The sequence below is a fragment of the Sceloporus occidentalis genome, unplaced genomic scaffold (assembly GCF_023333645.1).
Source record: "Sceloporus occidentalis isolate IW3139 unplaced genomic scaffold, rSceOcc1.0.p SCAF_3, whole genome shotgun sequence".
NCBI classification, from domain to species: Eukaryota; Metazoa; Chordata; class Lepidosauria; order Squamata; family Phrynosomatidae; genus Sceloporus; species Sceloporus occidentalis.
In genome coordinates this window covers 37,243,333-37,263,887 of record NW_028316983.1, presented here as the reverse complement: position 1 = coordinate 37,263,887, position 20,555 = coordinate 37,243,333, and the positions used below count along the sequence as shown (strand labels likewise).

The 20,555-nt window shown below is 39.8% G+C and overlaps 1 protein-coding gene across 8 annotated transcripts in view; it reads right to left on the bottom strand.

The window, feature by feature from the left end:
• The window catches only part of LOC149315762 (uncharacterized), a 259,568-nt gene that overhangs the window by 5,974 nt on the left and 233,039 nt on the right, over positions 1-20,555 (bottom strand). For 7 of the 8 annotated variants that reach the window (XM_089514032.1, XM_089514029.1, XM_089514027.1 and 4 more), the window contains 9 exons: positions 18,591-18,689; positions 10,328-13,255; positions 9,619-9,726; positions 8,018-8,404; positions 6,960-7,046; positions 6,410-6,487; positions 3,478-3,531; positions 837-932; positions 139-219 (listed from right to left, as the gene is read on the bottom strand). In XM_089514032.1, coding sequence (XP_089370158.1) covers positions 139-219; positions 837-932; positions 3,478-3,531; positions 6,410-6,487; positions 6,960-7,046; positions 8,018-8,404; positions 9,619-9,726; positions 10,328-13,255; positions 18,591-18,689 — 3,918 coding nt within the window. The remainder of the gene's footprint in view (positions 1-138; positions 220-836; positions 933-3,477; positions 3,532-6,409; positions 6,488-6,959; positions 7,047-8,017; positions 8,405-9,618; positions 9,727-10,327; positions 13,256-18,590; positions 18,690-20,555) is intronic. The other variant, XM_089514034.1, reaches the window with a different exon arrangement.

Here is a 20,555-nt window from a genome sequence, read left to right as displayed (position 1 = left end):
TAGTGGTACCTTTTATCTCTACCACAATCTGCGTTTGTATCCAGATGATCTTTCTAACTTTCAATAACTACAGGGACTGAAAGCATCTTAAGAATTTCCTAAACGTTCTGACAGCCTCATATGAACTAAATATTACACCTGGTCTTGATCCACATCTTCATCTCCAGTTATGATGATTCGCTTTTCTATTCTGGTTTCAGAAAAGCCTCCTTTCACAGTCTGGAATAAAGAAGGTAATACGTTTTCAGTATATAGGACTTCCCAATGTGTAAGTTATCTTTTGAACCACTCAGCCACAGAAACTCCATGAAGTCTATCACACTGATGTTTTAAAAATAAACACACACACACACAAACACAAACACATAGAGGCTTGGGGATCTAAAACCATCCAATTCAACTGTACAAACCATGCATAATTAAAAGGAAAATTTATTACTTGGGTAGCTTGGTCATGGTCTTTTCCTTGTGTGAAATCATCATTATCATTATTTATTAAATAGCACCACCAATGTCTATGGTGCTTTGCCAAAAAGAAAGAAAGAAACAAAAAAGAAAAAGAAAAGTTCCTTGTCCTCAGTCTTACAAACGAAAGTCACAACACACAAGGAAAAAGGGATGGCAGTTCAGATGGACAGGGCCTTTCATCTGCTTCTGGGCTTAGACATGGTGAAACTGTGCCTACCTCTTCTACTCTTCCTCTAAGACCAGGGCAGTAGCAGCTGGAATGGAAGGAGTGCCTTTCATCTCCTTTAAAGCCACCTTGCATCATCATTCACATTAAGTGGCCTTCATTCACACACTCCCTAAATTCTGTAAGTCTCTCCTGATCTTACCTTGGTAACATGGGTAGTTGTGGAAGTGGAGAGGGTTTCTGCGGTGGCACCAAAAAGGCTGGTGAAGGCTTCTTTCCCAACAGCACTGCTGGTGATCTACAAAAACATTAGAACACTATCCAGGTCAAGAGACCACTGGTTTCTCTAAAACATGATTCCTGAGAAATGGCTTATCAAATCAAAGTTCTTTTGACCCTGATACTCAGTCCTATTTATGAGTTTGTTGGGAAGTTATTTACTGCTTACTAAAGAAGGTCATAGTTCAGTAAGAGTAGATGCTTTGCGCTTTTAGATGGTTCTAGGTCCAGCCCCTTATTTGGCTGATTTCCCAGGTAGCGGGTACTGATATCCCAGGTACTGAAATCTTAACAAGTCACTATTAGTTGAAACCTAACGGTGCTAGTCACTAAACCTGGCTGACTTAAGACACTTTGCTATCTGAGTCAAAGGATAGGAAGATGCCCTTCCATTCCAATCATATCAGATGTTGACTCTTACTCCAGCAGTGGGGATGAGACAGCATCATCCACCTCACCTAAAATGGATTAGCAGGGAAGGACAAGGCAAACTGAGCCTGACACGAGCTCTGTTCTCTGGTACCTCTGCATTATTCTTCACCTCCCAGCTGTGTCCTGTTTTGGGTAGGATGAGATCTGGCTACAGTTGTCCATACGTTAAAAACCTCCCATTAGACTATTGTAATGAACTGGTACATGGGGCCTCCTTTGGAAGCTACAGCCAGTGCAAAAAGTGGTAGCCAGACTGCTTTCAGGTGTGCACTCTGAACACCATATATTAGTGCACTGGCTTCCAGTTTGCATCCAAACTCCATACAAGGTTGCAGTTTTGACAAGCTGCCAGGAGCTTGGGGCCATGATACCTAAAAGAATGCCTGCTCCCCCATAAGCTAGCCATGAATTTTTCGAGGGCTGACCTGGTGCTAAATAACTCATAAGTCTGACTTTGTAGAAATCATCATGTTTGGTGATTCCAGGAATTGTAGGCCAATATTTCTGGAGGACACCAGATTGGGGAAGGCTGTTCTCACACTATTATTTCTTTTATTATTGTTTGCTTACCTATTTGCATTACATTAATTTTAACTTCCAAAGCTGTCAAACTACAAGGACATTTTTTAATGAGCATTATTAAAACAAAAAAGATATTCAGAATGCAACCGTGGAGCTTATCGCATGAACTTTAAAAGCGTTTCAAGCTTCCCAGGCTGGAGCTGGGACGCGGGATGGAGGAAGGGATTATCACATGCTAAATCGCCACTTAATCGCTGCCCACCATCAGCCCAGGTCTCAGCTGTGCTCTGCCAGTCCTTTTTTGAAGCCAGAAAACTTCCAACTTAGAAAAAGTGCTGGCGGAGCATGGTTGGGCCCTGCTTGGACCCAGGCTGAAGGCGGGTGGTGATTTAGAATGCCACAATCCCCGCCTCCATCCCATGTCTCAGCTCCAATTTGAGAGGCTTGGAATGGTTTTAAAGTTCAAGCGATAAGCTCCTGTATCAAGTAGAATTAACTATGTTTTCCGAGAGTGACTCACTGGGTCTGTTTGAAGAGGAAACAATGCTCCACAATTTAACCAGAAAGGCAAATTTGCAGGTAAAGCACATCAAAACAAGGGGGGTTATGTTCTTCCTGGTGCTAGCCAGTGCTTCTTTGATGTAGCCTATGTGGGCTTCAAAGAAGGGTGCAAAACAGTAGTAAATGGGAATGAAGAACACTGGCTGCTGGGCAGGACAGGAGGAGCCTAGGTAAATGGTTCACTTTTTTAGGTGAGGAGAGATAAAACTTCTCTCCTGGGGTTTCATCTGCAGTTGTCTTGAAACTTCCTTCCTTCGATTTGGATTGATCAAGTGGGATGTGTAGCAGTATTATGTCAAAACTTTGGTGGTGATTTGCAGTAAGAGTCCAGAGGGGAAGTAGGTGGGGACTGCACACTCAAGGAAAAGGGGTTCCCATTATGGGACTAAGCAGTAAGAGTCATGTCCAGCTTGAGCACCAGTGGCCTTGCCCTGTTCCCAAGTGGCAGGGGATTTAAACAGTGGGATTTGCCTATGTGACTTCCAAATTGATTATCCCAGATATTGGTCCAGCAAGTGGGCAGGTTATTTTATTCAATGGCCAGCAGGTGGCTCAGTTGATGCTCGGATCTGGATCCATGCAAGTGATCCAAACATATTAGCAGCTGAAAGCCATGAAGTTGTGGCCTGCTTTTGTTCCAAATTTTTGGTTGTGTGTGGTTATTTCAGAGCAGAGCCTGATTTGCCACTGAGTCTGTCAAGCCTCACTAGCTTTTTGACAGGCCTGCTGGGACATTTTCTAGGTAAAATGTTCCACAAAGTTGGGGTCATAATAGAGAAATTTCTGCATCATTATGTCTCAAAACATGAAATGAGAGCAAGAACATAGTGGAGATTAAGAATGAGAAGATGCTTACTTTTTACATTAGCTTCCCGTTTGTTGTTGTTTTCTGCAAAAGGCAGTTACTTGCAGAAGAAACTATGCTGGTCAGTCCAAGCTCTAACATGCCAAACTGAAATTGGACGTTTACTTACAAACAGTCAGGAAGGTCAGATAAATTATATCATCATATGAGTATCTGATAGGCCCAGGCATATAAATCTACTTACAGGAGAGACGGAACGAAGTTCTGTTGTTCCCTTCCCAGGCTTGGTGCTGTGATCCTGCAAAGAACAATGTTTGCTTGAGTATATGGGGACAACACAATAGGACTGAAATTTTAACAAGTCCCATCTTCTATTTCTGTCATATATATTCAATACTTTCTCCTAAATCATTTACTCCAACTTAGAGCTCAAGAAGGATGGAAGTTTCTCAGTGGAGGCTGGTAGCTCCACTGGTAGTGAAATTGTGAATCTACTCTGGGTTTTATCCCACACTTTAAAGGAACTATCCAAGATGCTGAACTCTACCCCAACACAGGTTCAGCATCTTGGATAACTCTTTAAAATTTGTACTGGAACCTAGAATAAATCCACTGCTCCACTGACAGTGGAGCCAGCATCCTCCACTGAAGGTTGGTGGCATTTAGGGGCAGCTGAACCACCTTCACCTGATTATTTCGCACTGCATATGACATTTCAGTGTCGCTTACATTAGAAGCAATCTGAGTACCTTCATTTATTTTTACTTATTTTACTAAAATATGTATGCTCGTCCTTGTAGATTTTAAAAAGAAAATGAATGAACAAAAATCGCATCCATAAAATTAATTTTAAAGAATAACATTGTTATAAACAGTAGAAGATGCTAAAAACTAGAATAAAGGAGACAATAAGAAATAAATCCATTGCTCATTTCACAAGCAAATGAAACAGTCTCTATCTGGCATTTGAAAGATAACAGAGAAAGTGTGTATGGGGTAGCTATTCCAAAGACATATTCCATAGACATTCTACTGATGAGAGCACGTATAGTGTAGTTGTTTGAGCATTGGACTGGGACCCTGGAGCCCAGGGTTTGAATCCCCACTCGGCCATGGAAACCCAGTCTTGGAGGAGGGCAAAGGTAAAACTCCATTGAACAAATTTTGCTACCCCCCCACCCCCTGTGACAGGGCACCATTAGTCAGAAATGGTTTGAAGGTACACAGTAACAGCAAAGCAATTCTACTAATGAAAACCCCTGTCTCTTCACAATTTTCCTCTCCTTTTATGGTGGGTGCTCTAAAGCAGGAACTCTCAAAATGTTGTCAGCAGAGTGGGAGTTTCATATTCATGCCTCATACACTAGTAGATTACCTCTTACATAAATTAAAAATATTTCTCCAGTTTTTGCTGAAATAGTTTGTCCCCTCCCACTGATATCCATAAAACTTTTTCATAAAAAGAAGCAGCACAAGGCAAAAATCGATAGTACGGGAATAAGACACCCCTAAAATGTCACTTTAGCTGCTCCCTAAAATCATACAGACAAAAGTGGAAGGTTAAATTAGTTACGTTCTAGCAGGTATCACATGTTTTACGCTCAACAGCATTTATATATGATCTTGATTCCCATATATAGTGCATTTCTTGCATGAACAATTTGTGAACACCTTCTTCATTTGTATATGAAATCTACCAGAAGAACATGAATTTAATTGTGTTCTCTGTGTTCTGAAGTGCTGTGAACAAGACCTAAGAAGGCCTAGAGCATGACCAACAGCAGAAAACAGAGACTCTGATTTAGGAAAACATTTGTTCATTGTTGCCATGATGGCTCTTTAGTTGTACTGAGCGTAATTAGAGGCCAGGTTCTGCCTTTGAGAATGAGATACAGAATTGAAGATTAGAAGAAAGCAATAGAAGGATGGCTCTCCTATAGCTGGATATTTGAAGAACATTTGAAGATAACACCTGTACTAATTTCCACACCAATTTAAATGAAATATATTCTTTGCCTGAGAAAATCATATGAAATTCATGGGCTTCCCATAAGTCAACTTGAAGCTGTGCAAGCGCGTGCATGCGCACATGCACACACACACACGCGCGCGCGCGCACACACACACACACACACACACACACATTTTCAGTAGCCAGAAAAAATAATAGAACTTTACTTTTTCTTCCCTTGGGCTTCTGATACACTTCTATATAGCTACATCTTTAGACACCTTTGTTATTTCTCAGTTTTAGTATTATTTTGAGATTCACAATGAATTCCATTGTGGGAGGAAGGTAGATAAATAAATTTGATAAAAAGATGTTTCACTGGTGTTTTGGGTTCATTTTTTAATCTTTGTGGCTGCAGTGCATCAGGTGACTGTCCAAACTTCATGTTCATTTATAATCTTGTGCTTGCTTGCATCTGGATAGGCTTGTACAGGACTGAACAAACATTTAACAGTTTTTTGGAACTAGATTGGACAAATTTATGGAAGCATTTCCTTGTGACTGTTTCTTTCATTCTTTAGAGTATTTTTGTTATGGTTTTTTATTTCTCTGTATATACATTAAACATCTCATATTTTGCTTAAGCATTCTATATCTAGCAGTTCAATAAAATGTATTCAGGAAATTTTGCTCCTAATTTGGCTTCAGGGTTTCTCAGGAGATTTTATAATTCTTTTTGCATTCACTCAATTATGCATTACATTTTCCTTATTACGCAATATAATTATTATTTTATTACATATATGCTAGCCACATTTTAATTACTTACATTATTATGATGTAAAGATTATTACCACTATTTTAATACCATATACAGTGTGCCATTGCCTTACGTGGGAGATCTGTTCTGGACCCCCCCACACACACACACACAGAAGGCAAATAGCACGTATGCTCGAGCCCCATTGGATATAATGGGGCTCGTGCATAATGCGTGGTGTGCACACCATTCTCCTGTTGCGCAACTTTCAGCATCACTGTATTCTGAATAATTCACTTTTTAAATCATCATTAGTTTTTACCATCTTATCTGTCTTTTCAATAAATTTTAAATTTGATTTATTTTGAGTTCAGTTACCACCCAGTGATGATGCTCTATGAAGCTTAACGGAGCAAAATACAGTTGTTGTTTTTTAAAAGAACCTGCTTTTCAGTGGATACTTACTGAGGTTGTTGATATGGTTTCTGTGCTGAAGTGGGAAGTGGTTATTGTCTCTTTTCCGTTTGTAGTGGTACCATCAACCTGTAGAAGAAAAGGCAAAAATGAAGGTACAGGTTAAACACAGTCTCGAATATTTGAAAGCCACTATATGTTCTGTTTAATTTTTTGTGATACTTAGAGCTCTGTTCTTCACCAAAATTGACGTTAAATGTATACATTTAAGTCAGTTTATATACTTGAGCTTGTAACTTGGCTATAGATTGGGTTGTTTAGTGCCTTGACATTATAAGAATGAAGTGCCCTCTTTTAAACACACACAGTCATGCAACAGGCTTATCATTTCTTGTCAGGACAGTAAAATGGAGGAGGTATCAACCCACCGGCACACCACCTCTTTCACTTCAGCAAAAGCTAGAGCCACCCTCCAGGGCAGATGTGATTTGAATGTTTTTCCAATGGGGTTACCTATAACAGGCCCTTGTTTTATATTATTTTATTACAGTGCAAGATAAGCTGAAGAGTGCAACGAAGTAAATCAACATTCCAAAGTTACCTGTGTAATTTCTGTTGCAGTGATTCTGTGCTGCAAAGAGGTGTCACCTTCGTCTTTTTTCACACTTTCTGTTTTCACAGTTGAAGGCTACCAAAGGAACAAAAGAATTTATCAATCCAATTTCCATTTAACAGCATAAAATTCCCATTGTAGGATCTTGGAAATGAAGCTATTTTTAGCTACATAGTCCTTGCTTAATTTGAGCTCTGAAATTCTTATATTGCAAAGGAGAGATGTATTTTTAAAAACTAGAAATAACTGACTGAAAACAGAAGCCATGACAATGAAGTAAGGAAGTAAACCAGTAAAGATAATAATCTTTGAGAAGAGCATCAATATGCAAACATGTAAGATAGAAACTCTAGTGTCTTACAGCAAGGGGCATTTGGGATAAGCATCCAGTATTTTGTATTTTATTGCAAACCCCTGTAAATCACAATTCTACTAAAAGTATTACTGAAATCACGAAATGTTTGAAGCCTGTTCTTGAAAATTTACAACATTTGATTTAATTTTCCCCAGCATTTTCACTTCTTTACTACTGTTTTTCAGTCAGTCTATGGACTTTTAAGTTAACTACTCCTTCTATAACAATTTCTTTTTATGGCGTAAGATAACTAGAATAGTCTGTTGTTTGACTTAGCTAGCTTCATAGAGGGTGCTCATTTCATGAAATTCAGCTTCTTCAAGACACATGTTATTTTGAATTCATGCAACACAGAGGGATAGACTTACATCATGGAATTTATAGTGAAATAGCCAGGCAAATACAGTTGGTTAAAGTATGATGGTAATTTCATGGTTAAGAGATACATAAGGACACTTAAAAGACAACCATGCATTTTGATGTCAAAAACAACCATGCAGACAAGATGACAACATTTATGAACGTACATATAACACTTTAGAAGGTAGGGCTTTTATTTTAGTTTGGAAATAGATGTGCTCATCCAAACATATGAGTTGGGCAGTCCATAAAGCAATGCAAATGCCAAAACAGACAACACTGCAAATGAGGACACTTAAACACATCTGTGTATCATGACTCCCTTTTGTACCTCTTCTGGGATTACTGGGGGAAATTTATCCCCATCCTTGGCATCATCTTCCTGCCTGAAAGTTGGTTTGTCAGATTCCTGAGAAGAAATCTGACTTTCTGCTTCTTCTTCACACTTTTCCTTGTCAAGCTCAGGCAAACTCCGGGAAAAGTCTTCAAAGGCTGCGCTGTGATAGTCACCAATGACGGTGAAGTCCACCTCAGCTTCGAGGCTGGAAGTTGAGCTGACGGTGATACTTGAGCATTTGCGCTCGATGGCCAAATGGTTGTCCTTCAGGAAGACTGAGTCTCTTTCCTGGTCTTGTTCCTCATCCCCAGTGTCACTTTCAGGAGCCCTGTGCCGAGGCGGCTTAGCTGTCTCCTCTGTGCCCTCCCTCAATCCCGCTCTCTGAATGAGACAAAAGGAAGGAAAGAAGCTGATGATATGTCAGAACCACCTGGACCCAATGAGAGTGGGAAGAAGAAGCATCATAAAATAAGGGCAATCAAATACATCCCAAACATGAAAACCAAAAATTTTCTCACAGCAAAGTTTCTGCAGGGAGGCAAGAAGGGAAGGCTTTTTAATTTTATTTGCAAAACTGCAAAGAGAAAATAAAATCACAATCGTGAAAATATCAGAGTAAAAGAGATGACTGGATAGACAGGTGCTTGTACCAAAAGTATATGTGTACAAAAAGAGCAAAGGTTGTAAGACATTAAAAAGTGAGCTCAGATTCTGAGTATCAGAAGGGGGAAAGAAATACAGAAAGGGGAAAGGAATGGGAGGTAGAGGGTAGGAAAAAATGAACCTGGGGAGAAGATAAAGACTAAGTCCAAACAGCTGCACATATTGCAGGAGAAGCAAGAATGTTTGTCAATTTCACTGAGATAAAGTCATTAGGTATATCTCTATATGTTGCTCTTATCTCACTTCAGTTTTTAAAGCTGATTTTTTAAAAAAATGTATAAAGAACAGTCAATGCTATCCTGAGGGAACATAGCATTTATATGAACGTGCTTGTGTTGTGAGCGCTCACATCTCTCAAGTCAGTATTCCTTCAGAGAAAACTCCTTAAGTATTAACTTTCTCCTGCTATCTTTTTAATCAGTGTAATTGACAAGAAAAATCAGAACAAAGGGACATTTTTCTCCTAGCTTGTCTTGGAAAGCTACACATACCTCTCAACCGTATCAGAATGGAAATTTCACCCTCATTAACTTGTAGACTTGGTTTTTCAAAACATCTCAAATTACTCATGCAGTGAAAGTTTACATTGTTAGGGCCTGAACTAAAAGTTGCCCAAGTCAATGGACAATCTCCTTATGATACCAGTGAGGTGTGGACAGGAAACATTGTTTTGCTAAATTACCAGCTTTAATGTCTCACCTCCTTATGCCTGGCTTTTCTCAGAATTCCAGTATGTTGAGAGGTATGAGAAACGATAGTAAAACAGAAAAGGAGCGTATATGTATATGTATCTATATATTTATATATAGATATAGATATATATATTTCAGTTTGGTAAGCAGGGGAAAGAGGTGGTGGCGGCACACAGCTCTCTATTTTAGGGTGAACTTTTACACCACAAAACCAAGCAGTTAGTAAAACAGCATTGAGACCTGAAGGGCCACTGGAGCAGCAGCCTTTAAACTCTCTTCTTTCGGAAAGGCTTTTACTGTTGGGCCTGACAAATCCTTTTCTTCCCAAGGTGGTTCTTGAAATTTGCTCTAGATTAGAGAAAAGGGGTTAGTCTTAAGGAGTAGAAAGGAACTTCACTAGTGCCTTATTGGAGCAGTGGAAAGCTATCTTGTCAGCCAGCCACTAGCTTGTCAAAGGCAGGGGAGAGAGGGAGGGCTCACAAGCTAAGCAGGAAAGGGTATCAAAATTAAGAGATGCAAGAAGAAAGAAGCTGGAAGCATAAGAATGTGGCTGCTTGGGGTGTGTATGTGTGTGGAGGTATGGGCAAGGTACAAAGCTCTCAGCATGTCTTCCTTCCCACCCTGCCATTCTGCATCTTCACTCATAATATTTCTTTGCCTGGTATTAAGTTAGCAGCTGGCATTCTCCAATTAGCCAAACCTTTAGGTATTTTCACACGCACACGCGCACACAGAATATAACAATCCAAAAGCTGATGAGTTGCCTGGGCCAGCAGGTTTGCATTCAGCAACTGAGCCAGGTCACACACACATACAGAAAAGACAGGGGATGCAAGCAGTGGCTGTCAGTCAACGGCCATGTTTGAAGCCATGGCGTATGATGCATAAAGACGAGTCACACAACATGCTTTATGAACTTTCCACTGGGACAGTTCATCGGGGGAGTTACCACAGCTTCTGCCAAAGTGATTTCACATCCAGAATCAGGAGAAGCCAGTTCGGCATCTCCATCTCCATCTCCTTCCCCTTGTTCTGAACCAACAGAAATATCTTCTTTCCAAGATGAAGATTGAGATGGTTCCCCATCACTTGGTCCTTGTGCAACGGCTAGGTAAACCACTTCTGATGCTATACTAGGATCCTTTGCTTTGCTGTCTAAGAGGCCCAAAAGCATTTCATCTTTTGCACCATTGCTTTCAGAAAGTATATCATGTTTTGAGAATGTTGCAGCTAGTTCTATGTGCATCTTTGGTGGACTCTTTTGTGCCTCACTGCCAGGGCAACTCTCATGGAATCTCTTTGGGGCTGCATGTTGCTTATCAGAAAATAGGCTGTATGTTTCACTTTGTTCAAACATCCTGATTTTAGAAGCTACAGAGGTTTCTTTGTTTGTTTCACTTCTAAGCTCCAAGGAGTCCCCATGGATCTCTGTTGGTTGATCTATATCCTCATTTTTTTCATGTGGAACAGTAATATTTAAGTCATATGCAATGAGCTTCACTGGCTCTAGATCTAGTTTCTGTTTTGCACTGGAAGTTTGCAGTTCTTCCTTGCCCTGTGGTGTGGAATGAGCCTGCTGTGAACATTCTCTTTCCCCTTCTGTCAACCCAGTCTTATAAGAGACAGCATATGCAGGCTCATTTTCTTCTTTCAAGAGAGATTTACCTTGAGAAATCACTCCCAATTCTGGATGTTCAGAATCAAAGGAGTGAACTTGAGATAAAATGTAATCCCCAGATGGCTGTTTCAAGTCAGAGGACTTGTCCTGGGCTTGTTCTTTTGAGCAAACAGTCTCTTCTGGCTTTTGAAAAATAGCTTTGGACAGCCCTTCTATTTCACAGTATTTATCCTTTGGTGGGACTTCAGATTCTAGGACTTCATCCTTAGCTGGCCTTTCTGTTTTTGTGTGCTTATCCAGTTCTTTGAGTTCATCTTTAGCCAATCTGTCCAATCTATGAGTTTCCTCTCTGTCTGAAACTTCATCCTCAGGAAATTCATCCTTGGATGTCTTTTTCAATTCTGACAGATTACTAAAAAGTGATGATTTCTCTTTAGTTGATTCTTCTGACAGAGCTGACTTTTCTTTTTCCATCTGTCCAACTTCAACATGGTTGGCATTGGCTACATCTTCCAATTTCTGGAGTATCTCTTTGGCTACTTCTAATTCAGGACTGTCATCTTTAGCTGCCTGTTTTAAAACAAATTGTTGATTACTGGTGGGTTCTTCTGATCTGGGGCATTTATTTTTGACTGTCTCTTGAACTTCAGAAAATTTATCAAGAACAGACTGGGTTGACGCAAGGGTTTCACTGTGGACTAATTCTCTTGCATTTGCATCTTGTGGTTTATATTGCTCTCCATTTGAAATTGCTATTGTACAGGAAAGCTGCTGTATTGAGGAATCCAGAGTAGATTTTGTAGTCTCTATATCTTCCATCTGAAGAAGTATTTGTGAAGTTTCCATTTCATCTAAATTATTTCCTTGTGTTTGATTTTCTGAAGTTCTGAATACCATGCCTGACACTTCTGTGGCAATATAAGTGACCTTCTCATCAGATTCTTCTCTGCCTTCTTGAAGAGTGCTATGAGTTTCATCAGCTCTCTGTTCTGGCTGAGAAGAGAGCTGAGTCACTGTTTCTTTTGTAAGGGATCCAGATTTTAGTTGTGCCACTGGTACATGGCAAATGCTTTGACTGGAATTCTCTGCAGAAGTGTATGGGCTTGATTCACAGTAATCTTTGGTTCTGTTATCACCTGGCTCCACAGAAGCTCTTTCCTCTGAAGTTGATGAATGCTCCTCTTTTTTAATAGTACACTCCTCTATATGGTATACCTTTTTACCATCCTCTGTATCTTTGTCAGGTTGGTCTAATTCTAGAACTGTCTTGCTGATCTCTGATATTTCTTCATCAGGTGTTGGTGAGCTGGGCTGGAAAACAAAATCTCTCCTAGTCTCTCCTTCATCTGCAGTTGGTACTAACTTAGTGCTCTTCTCTTTTTCTTGGAATAGGGCTGTTTGGTTTTCCTGCTTCTCTTCTGATGCGGAATGCTTTCTTTTGTCAAGTATTTCCTTGATCTCATCACTTTTTTCATCTGTTTCTTCAGAACCCAAATATATTATCCTTTCTGCAGCAGAAGATACTGCCTTATCACTCAGTTTTTTAGCTTTAACAGACTCAGAGTCGGAGGTAGTTTTTAACATTTCCTTGTCTGAGACTGTCAAAATAGTCCTCTGTTCTTGTATTATAATTTTGCTTTCTTCTTTTGGAGACTCTGCCCAAGAAGAAGAACATTTTTGTTCTTCTTCAGCTTTGACACCTTCAGGGCCAGCATTCTTGTCTCTTGGACCTTTGAAAGTGTCAGTTGGTTGTTCAGTTTTGGTGGATACTACCACCACTGCCTCCAATTTGTCTTTCTGCACTTCCTTTTCCTCAAGTTCACTAGAGACAACCACTGCCTCTGTTTTGTCTTTCTGTTCTTCCCTTTTCTCTAGTTCAGTAGGAGCAACCAGCACTGCCTCTATTTTATCTTTCTTTTCTCTGTCCACTGTTGTCTGTTTGTCTGTCTCAGAAGAGTGTTTTCTGTGCTCTCTCTCATACACATCATCCTCCCATAATGACTCAAAATCCTCTGGACTGGCAATCATTTTGGCTCTTTTGCGCATCTGTATTTTGCCTTCCTCACTTACTTTCTCCTCCTGCTTTGCTACTGCTTTGATTCCTCCTGCTGCAATGGTAACTTTTGATAAGTCCAGATTTGCTTGCGTCTTTGAAGGACCTGCACATGCTTCCTCTTTCTGGGTCTTAATAATTTGATTTAGTGCTAGCTCTTCCAGCCCAGAGGTTTCTCTTTCTATAAATACCCAGTGCTCTGAACCCTGCATTGATATTGGAGCAAGAAGATTTAGCATTAAACATAAATTAAACATGTAATGCATCTTGATATAGTGCTTGTACTAACCAAACTATATTATCACTGCCAAGAAATAACCTGAGGTAGAAGACTATAAGAAGATATTTGATTCTACATAAATGGATGCTGAAATTTCAAAACTCAATTCTATGACTGTGATGGAGAACTGAATATTAACAGGTAAGATTTTGTCCTTTCTAGCTGTAAATATGCCAAATGTTGTCATCAAAACATAAGCAACATTGTTATAAAGTTGCAATCCCCCTTACTGGTTAAAGATTTGGAAATTTTAAGATCTCATGATCAAAAATCAGAATTCTAATTTATGTTTTAAAACATTTTGATTAATTGTTCAGTTATTTTATTCACAGTTAAATGATTAAAAATAGCTTGATTTGATTTCTATGCATGGATGTACAAAAGGAAATAAATTAGCTTTTGAATATTTATGACATTCACATTTAATTTTGTTATTATTATCCCATCCACATCCTGTTAAAGTGCTATACATTTTGGATAGAAGACACAGGAATTTTCAACATTTTAAAAATAAAAATGTTGTATTAGTTTTATATAAATGAAATCCCTTCAACTCTACTGAGTTGAGCAAGTTTCCAAAACCCCATAGTGTCCTGCTACTATCATCCAAGATTTTCTACACTGATTGAATAAGGACAATGTAAGTGAGACAATTTTGTGTGATATCCCTTTTCTCTGGAGAAACTTAAGCAAAGCCACAATTTCTGTCCAAATTGTCAATAAATATGAATCTCAGCCAACTTTTGTTCAGAAAACAAAGATCAGAGGATTAGGATTAGGAAAGCAAGCCTAAGAATGTCAGTAACAGAAACTGCTACACAAACTGCTGTAAAGGCAGTAGTTCAGCAAAGTGTAGGAGGCAGCAAAATAGAAAGTCTGCTGTTTAGTGCCCCATGTAGCACAGCAGTATCAAACTGCTTAAACACTGAAAATGCTGGGCACTAATATGCAATGATTCGTATTTTATGCTGTGTGTGCTATCCAAGCCTATCACCCATTGTACAAGCTCAGCAGTCTAAAGTTCAGTCATCCCCATGGAAAAATGCACAAAAAACACATATTGATAGAACTGTGGCACAACAATGATGAAGAATTAGATTAGGCACCGGCTATTATGCTCTGTGTTTTAAAATGTTAATACAGGTCATGGCTGGCTACTTAAATCTCTTATTTGTGCTTGGTGACATTACTGCTGAGTACCTAATGGAAAGAAAGAGTGAACTGCTATAGAAAGATCTGCAAGTAGCCTTGCCACTTTGCTCCAATGTAACATACTATATTGGGTCAGTGGGTCAGCTTGGAATATTAATTACACCATGGTACACTTCAGTACTGACATGCAGCTGTGGGGTAGTAATAGTGGGGCTCAAAGTGTTTGCAGAGAATGAATTATCAACTGTATGCCAAAACATTAATACAGCAAACTTGGATTATGTCTATTAATTTCCAGCACCAAAACATTCATATGAAGCTCTGTTTTTCCCATTGCCATTAAGCATGTAGCAAGAAAAACTCAGATGGACCCACAAATCATATCCATTTCTATCAACCATTCATTTATTTTATTTTGGGAGTCAACACAAACCAACTAGTGCTTTTAGGGAGGTCAGAAATATTTTCTGAAAGATTTCCTCAATGTACAAATGTTCACCTTTTCTCAAACCTGTTTACTGTCCTTGATTGCCTATCACTTGCTACTTTATGGCCACATCTCTGAAGTTAGAGCTTCTTTCTCCTCAGATTGTTCCAGCTAATTAGGGATCACACAATAAATACAACGACATCATAACACTATGCCACCTTATAGGTTTGCCTATGTGGGTATGCCATTAAGAGGAAACAAGGCACATTTACGGTCACACAGCACAGTTTTAGCACTGTGATTTCACTTGAATTGCCATGGTTCTGGCTCATGGGATCCTGGAATTCAGCCCTGGCAGTTAAAGTGGAATATATAGTGCTAGAATTGTGTAGCAGGCAAGTCCCCTAAGAGTAAAAGCAATGCTTTTTTTCCTGGTTGCATGGGCGCCCTGGCCAATTAGGAATAATTTGTTGACTCTGAAACAAAAAAGAGAGGTGCAAACATAAAATTATCATATACTGACTCCGATTTTCAGCTGCAAAAGATAGACATGAAATGTCAGCTAAAACCTGAAATTAAACCTTCTTAGTTCAGAATAGGGATGGACAAGCTATCTCATTTACCCATTGTTACATTTAATTCTAAATTTTAAAAAATCTCTTAAAATATGTATTTAAATGTGTATTCATCTCAAAATTCTTCCTTAAATTCATATTTTGTAACAAACTACTGAGAACAGCATTAAAACATCAGCACCTACAAAATCTGCTGGATGGGTAAGTTCTGATCCACACATTATTCTAAGAGGTGCTGTCAGGATATTTTCCATGGGACTCAGCAAATATCAGACTCCTCAGTAATTTCTACAGATCAGCCACTTCATCCAACAATCGGGATGAATAACTGCCCCATTAAACACATTTCTCTTTCTCCATGTGTCTGGTGTATGTTCCCTCAAATTGCTTGTCCTCTCATTTAATCTCTAAACACAACATGTGCCCATCTCCTCACATTCATACTATTCTACCCTTTCAAGGGTCAACAGCACCCCTTGTTGTCTATAGACCTTAAGTAGCAGGTCTATTTTGCATGTACAATCCACCCTCCACATTTGTGGGGGTTAGGGGCACAGAGTCCCTGTGCAACCACAAATATCTTAAGCCCCCCCCCCCCCATGCATACTATGGAGTCTTTCCCACAAACAGCTCTGGCACATACCTCACTTTCTTGCCTCAGCATCATGGCACCCAGCCAGATTTTCAAAGCCCCTCCGCCCCTCTAAGCCACCAAAACTGATTTAAGCAGCCAGCAGTCAATGCATCTTCTTGCGCCACTCGCCCTTCACCTCTTTGTCTCCTGTCTGCCCAACAGCCCATCACTCCCTCTCCCACTTTGGCACTGTTATGCTTCAGCCAGATTTTCAAGGCTCCTCTGCCTCCCTAGGACACTGAAACTGATTTTAGCAGCAGCAGTAGCAGCAGCATTCAACTCTCTGTCATCTGGCAGAGGAGGTGAAGACTTGGAGACTGGATTGGCTGCCGACTGCTTGAATCAGTTTCAGTATCCTAGGAAGGCAGAGGAGCCTTGAAAATCTGGCTAAGGAATCCTGGTGCCAAGGTAGGAAACAGGGTGACAGGCTGGCCTGTTGGCAGGACAGAAGGATGGGGGCAGAGGTTGAGCTAGTTAAGCAGCAGCTACAAAAACATGAATGATCAAATCCGCAAAAGAGAAATCCACAAACGTGGAGGGCGGACAGTACTATGTTTCACTGTCCACTAGAAGGCAATATACTTCTATGTAATGTGACCTTGGTCCATAACAATTCATTAAAGAACTGTACTTTAAAAAAGAAAAAAGACTTAGGCTGTATGGTCATCTGTTGGGGTTGCTTTGATTGTGAGTTTCTGCATAGCAGGGGGTTATAGTGGATGGCCCTTGTAGTCTCTTCCAACTCTAAAATTCTATGCCAGGAACCACATTTAGAACTGGCAAGAATTGTATACTTGTTCTCCATTCTGGGGTAGGATATTCAGTTCAGGGGGAACTAGCTCACAGTGATAACTGGTTTGACAGTTATATTGTATGGGAAAGCAACTTGAGGTGAAACCCCAAAATGTAATTTCAATGTCTGAATTACAAGTCATATATTGGTTTATCTACAGTTGAAATACGCTACTGTAATTTTGATATCTTAGACAACAGGGCATTATAGCCACTCTCTATATTTACAATTTTCCTTGGGTCTCAGCATGAAGAGTTTAGTTTTATTAAGCCTCTAATTAATTCTAATTTACACAGGCTACATTAAATAATATCAGATTGAGAGTGATAAGAAATACATAGTTCTTTTCTGGCAGCTGGAACATTAGACAAGAATTATGCTATACTGTGAAAATGCTGCTCATCACCTCTGCCATCAGAAATCTCAAGTTGTATTATTTTTTCTGTACAGTCATGCCTTCTTATCCACATGGGATCTGTTCTGCCCCCCTCCCATGGATAACAAAAAAAGTGGGACCTCAAGTCCCGTTCTTTCCTATGGCTGCATGATGTATGTGCAGCCACTAGTGCGGCCATGTGCATGTGAGTAGCTTTAAAACAACAGGGCTTGCAGCCCACAGAAGCTCAAATCCGCGGATGGCAAGCCCATGGATAAGAAGAGCCCACTATATTTCTAGATACACTGAGTCTGAGCATGTGAAAAGTGAACTGGCCAAAGTGGATGGCTCTTTGAAATAAAGGCTGTCATTGTGCTTACTATTGAAATATCTCTGCCTCTGCATTTTGGTAAAATGCATGGGCAAACACAAACTGATTCCTTGCAAAAAAAATCCACTAGTTCAGTGCTCTGGTGAAAAATTAACTGTTTGATTTGGCCTCATGCACATCCACTAAAGTTGGCTATTTTAAATGGAATGCACTACGGGAGCTCCAGATTATTTTTATATTCATACTATCATAGGAAGCTATTTCTACTGAATTCATTGAGGTCTATACTATCTGACAGATTTACACACTCTCAGGTGCAGATAGGAGTCATTTCTAGCCCTACCCAGAGAAGCCAAGGGTTGAACCCAAAAAATTTGCTTGCAAAACAAGTTCTATACTCCAGACCGTCAGCTCTCCTGTCAGATAATCAGAGCACTAGGATAATTTTTAAGACTAAGCAGCCAACAGGGGCATCCAGTTTACAGAAGTCATCTTGGATGCATGGATATCCATTAGCTAGAAAACTGAACACAATAGTAATACAACCTTGAGATGCAACTGATTTTCAGTCTGTTGCTCTATTCAAGCTCTGGTACTAGGTTCAGACTAACTCCCCTAAAGCATTATCTTCAAAATCCCTTGTAAGATGTAAACATACCATAGACAGGGTAATAGTCTGTAATAATCCATATCTGATTTTAATATTCCCCCATCATGAATTACTGGTGCAGATGGAACAAACTTTTGTTTGAGATGAATTCCAAACGAATCCCTAATGTAATGGCCATGGGCAGCTAAATCAGGCCATCATATGCATAACTACTCAGTAGTAAATCCCATTGTGTTCATCAGGGATTATTCCCAAGAATGTGTATAGGATTGCAGCCCAAATCATCCTAACAACTACAGAAAGAAACAAAAGGGGAAGCAGATACAGGAAAGTGGGAGAAAATGGAAGAGTGGTGATAACCTCAGGAGAAGAAACAAGGCTTTTCTGTGTAAAAGACTCCATGATTAAGGCAGCTCCATGTTCAGATGATAGATCCTCTGGAGAATCTTCTTCTGACATCTGTTTCAGCAGGGCAAACCCAAGACCCCAAGACAAAGAGACAGAAAGAGAGAGACAGAGAGAGAGAGACAGAGAAAGACAGACAGTAAATAAAGCATGGAGAATATACCCCACTTCTGGAGTTTTCATTCTGCTCTTAAACCTTCATCTGACTTTTTCTGAGAAGACATCCTTCAGTTTCCATGCTCTCTATGTCAGTGACAGTAACAGCAAATGACCAGCAGGACCAACAGTATGTTATTTTTCTCTGGTGGAACACTTAAGCACAAAGCAATGAAGCCAGCTTCCATGAGATCTCAATCTCATACAGATCCTACACTTCTCAGTTCTTTAATCCAAGAATACTATTCATCCTAAGGGTGACAATAGAGGCAATAAGAAAAAATAGGGCTGTTGACTTAGTATGTCTGCCATGTTCATTTATATAGCCGGCCCTTCCCTTATGTGGGGATCTGTTCTGGACCCTGGACCCCCACATAAAGGAAATACTGCATATGCTCGAGCCCCATTGAAAACAATGGGGCTCATGCATGCAGCGTGGAGTGGCACGCACACCATTGCTACTTCTGTCATGCAGCTTCAGTGTAAGCTGAAAGTTGTGTATGGCATGCCCACGTATGGTATGGGCGCAGTGTATAGCAGGGGTAGCAGCATCTAATTGCAACATCAAAAAAGTACACAAATAAGAAGAGCACAACTCTGTCACTTAATCTGTTTATGCACCTTCCGGTATCTCTCATCCAGCCTTGGTCACGTCTTTCATTGGAGCTGAGCTGCAAGAAACATATCCTGGATAATGGAAGGTTGTCAGGGAAGGAGGACAGGGTTCACCTGTCTACCAATTAATTAATTAATTAAATCTCTATACACAACATGTGCCCATTTCGTCACATTCACACTATTCTACTCATTCTTTTCTCCTTAGAGTCCTTAAACTTGAGGTTTTGCTTTTTGACTATTAATTATAACAACAATTTATAACTTGGCAGTTTTCTGAAACTTGGGACTACATGTTAAGCAACTGTCGGGGAGATACTTCAGTATATGTCAACAGAAGGAGAGGAGAATGGAACCAAAGTATTTTCTACCTCAACTTCCTCCATTCCATCTGAACAGCTATAAGAATGACAACGCCAAATCAGCGTAGCTTTTGTGCACCACATACAGAAGAAAACAAATCCAGAATAAAACTCTTGTGACAAAAAACCACACATCTCATTTCAATCACCAAAATCATAAGTCTCATGCTAAAGGCTTATGTGTCAGACATTAATATGTTCATTCCTTTAAACTGTATACCTCACATTCCATATAGCAAAAGTTCTATCCTTTGTTTGAATTCAATCCAAGCCTTACTGTCAGAAGCATCTTGGCACATATCCAATATTACAGTATTTTTACCATAGAATTTCCTTTTCTTGAGACAACTTTACTATTTCGACCTCACACAAATCTAGAAATAGTTCCTTCTGGTCAACTTTCAAAAGAATTCTTCTTTTGATAAGAGATGAGTCTGATATAACTTAAGGTGCCCATTGACTGCTTATGAAACAACCTTTTGCTAAGTTGTAGTTTTGCAGAGAGAGACAGGAAATAAGGAGACAGACACAAAGGTTTAGATGAACTAGGGCCACAGTTTATTAAATCCAATAAGTACCATCAGCAGAGGGTAACTAATGTGTGGTGGTGACCCACTCCATGTTACAGACAGAATGCCTTTGCAGCTGCAAAGTAAAATTATATCCAGGAAAAAAAGGCTTCCATCCACTGTTATGGGTAGTGGGAAGGAGGAAGGAGGGAAACTTCCTGGTTTGCCAGATACAAGGCTCACTCCCAGCTTGAATCAAGCATGAAGCCAAGCGTCTC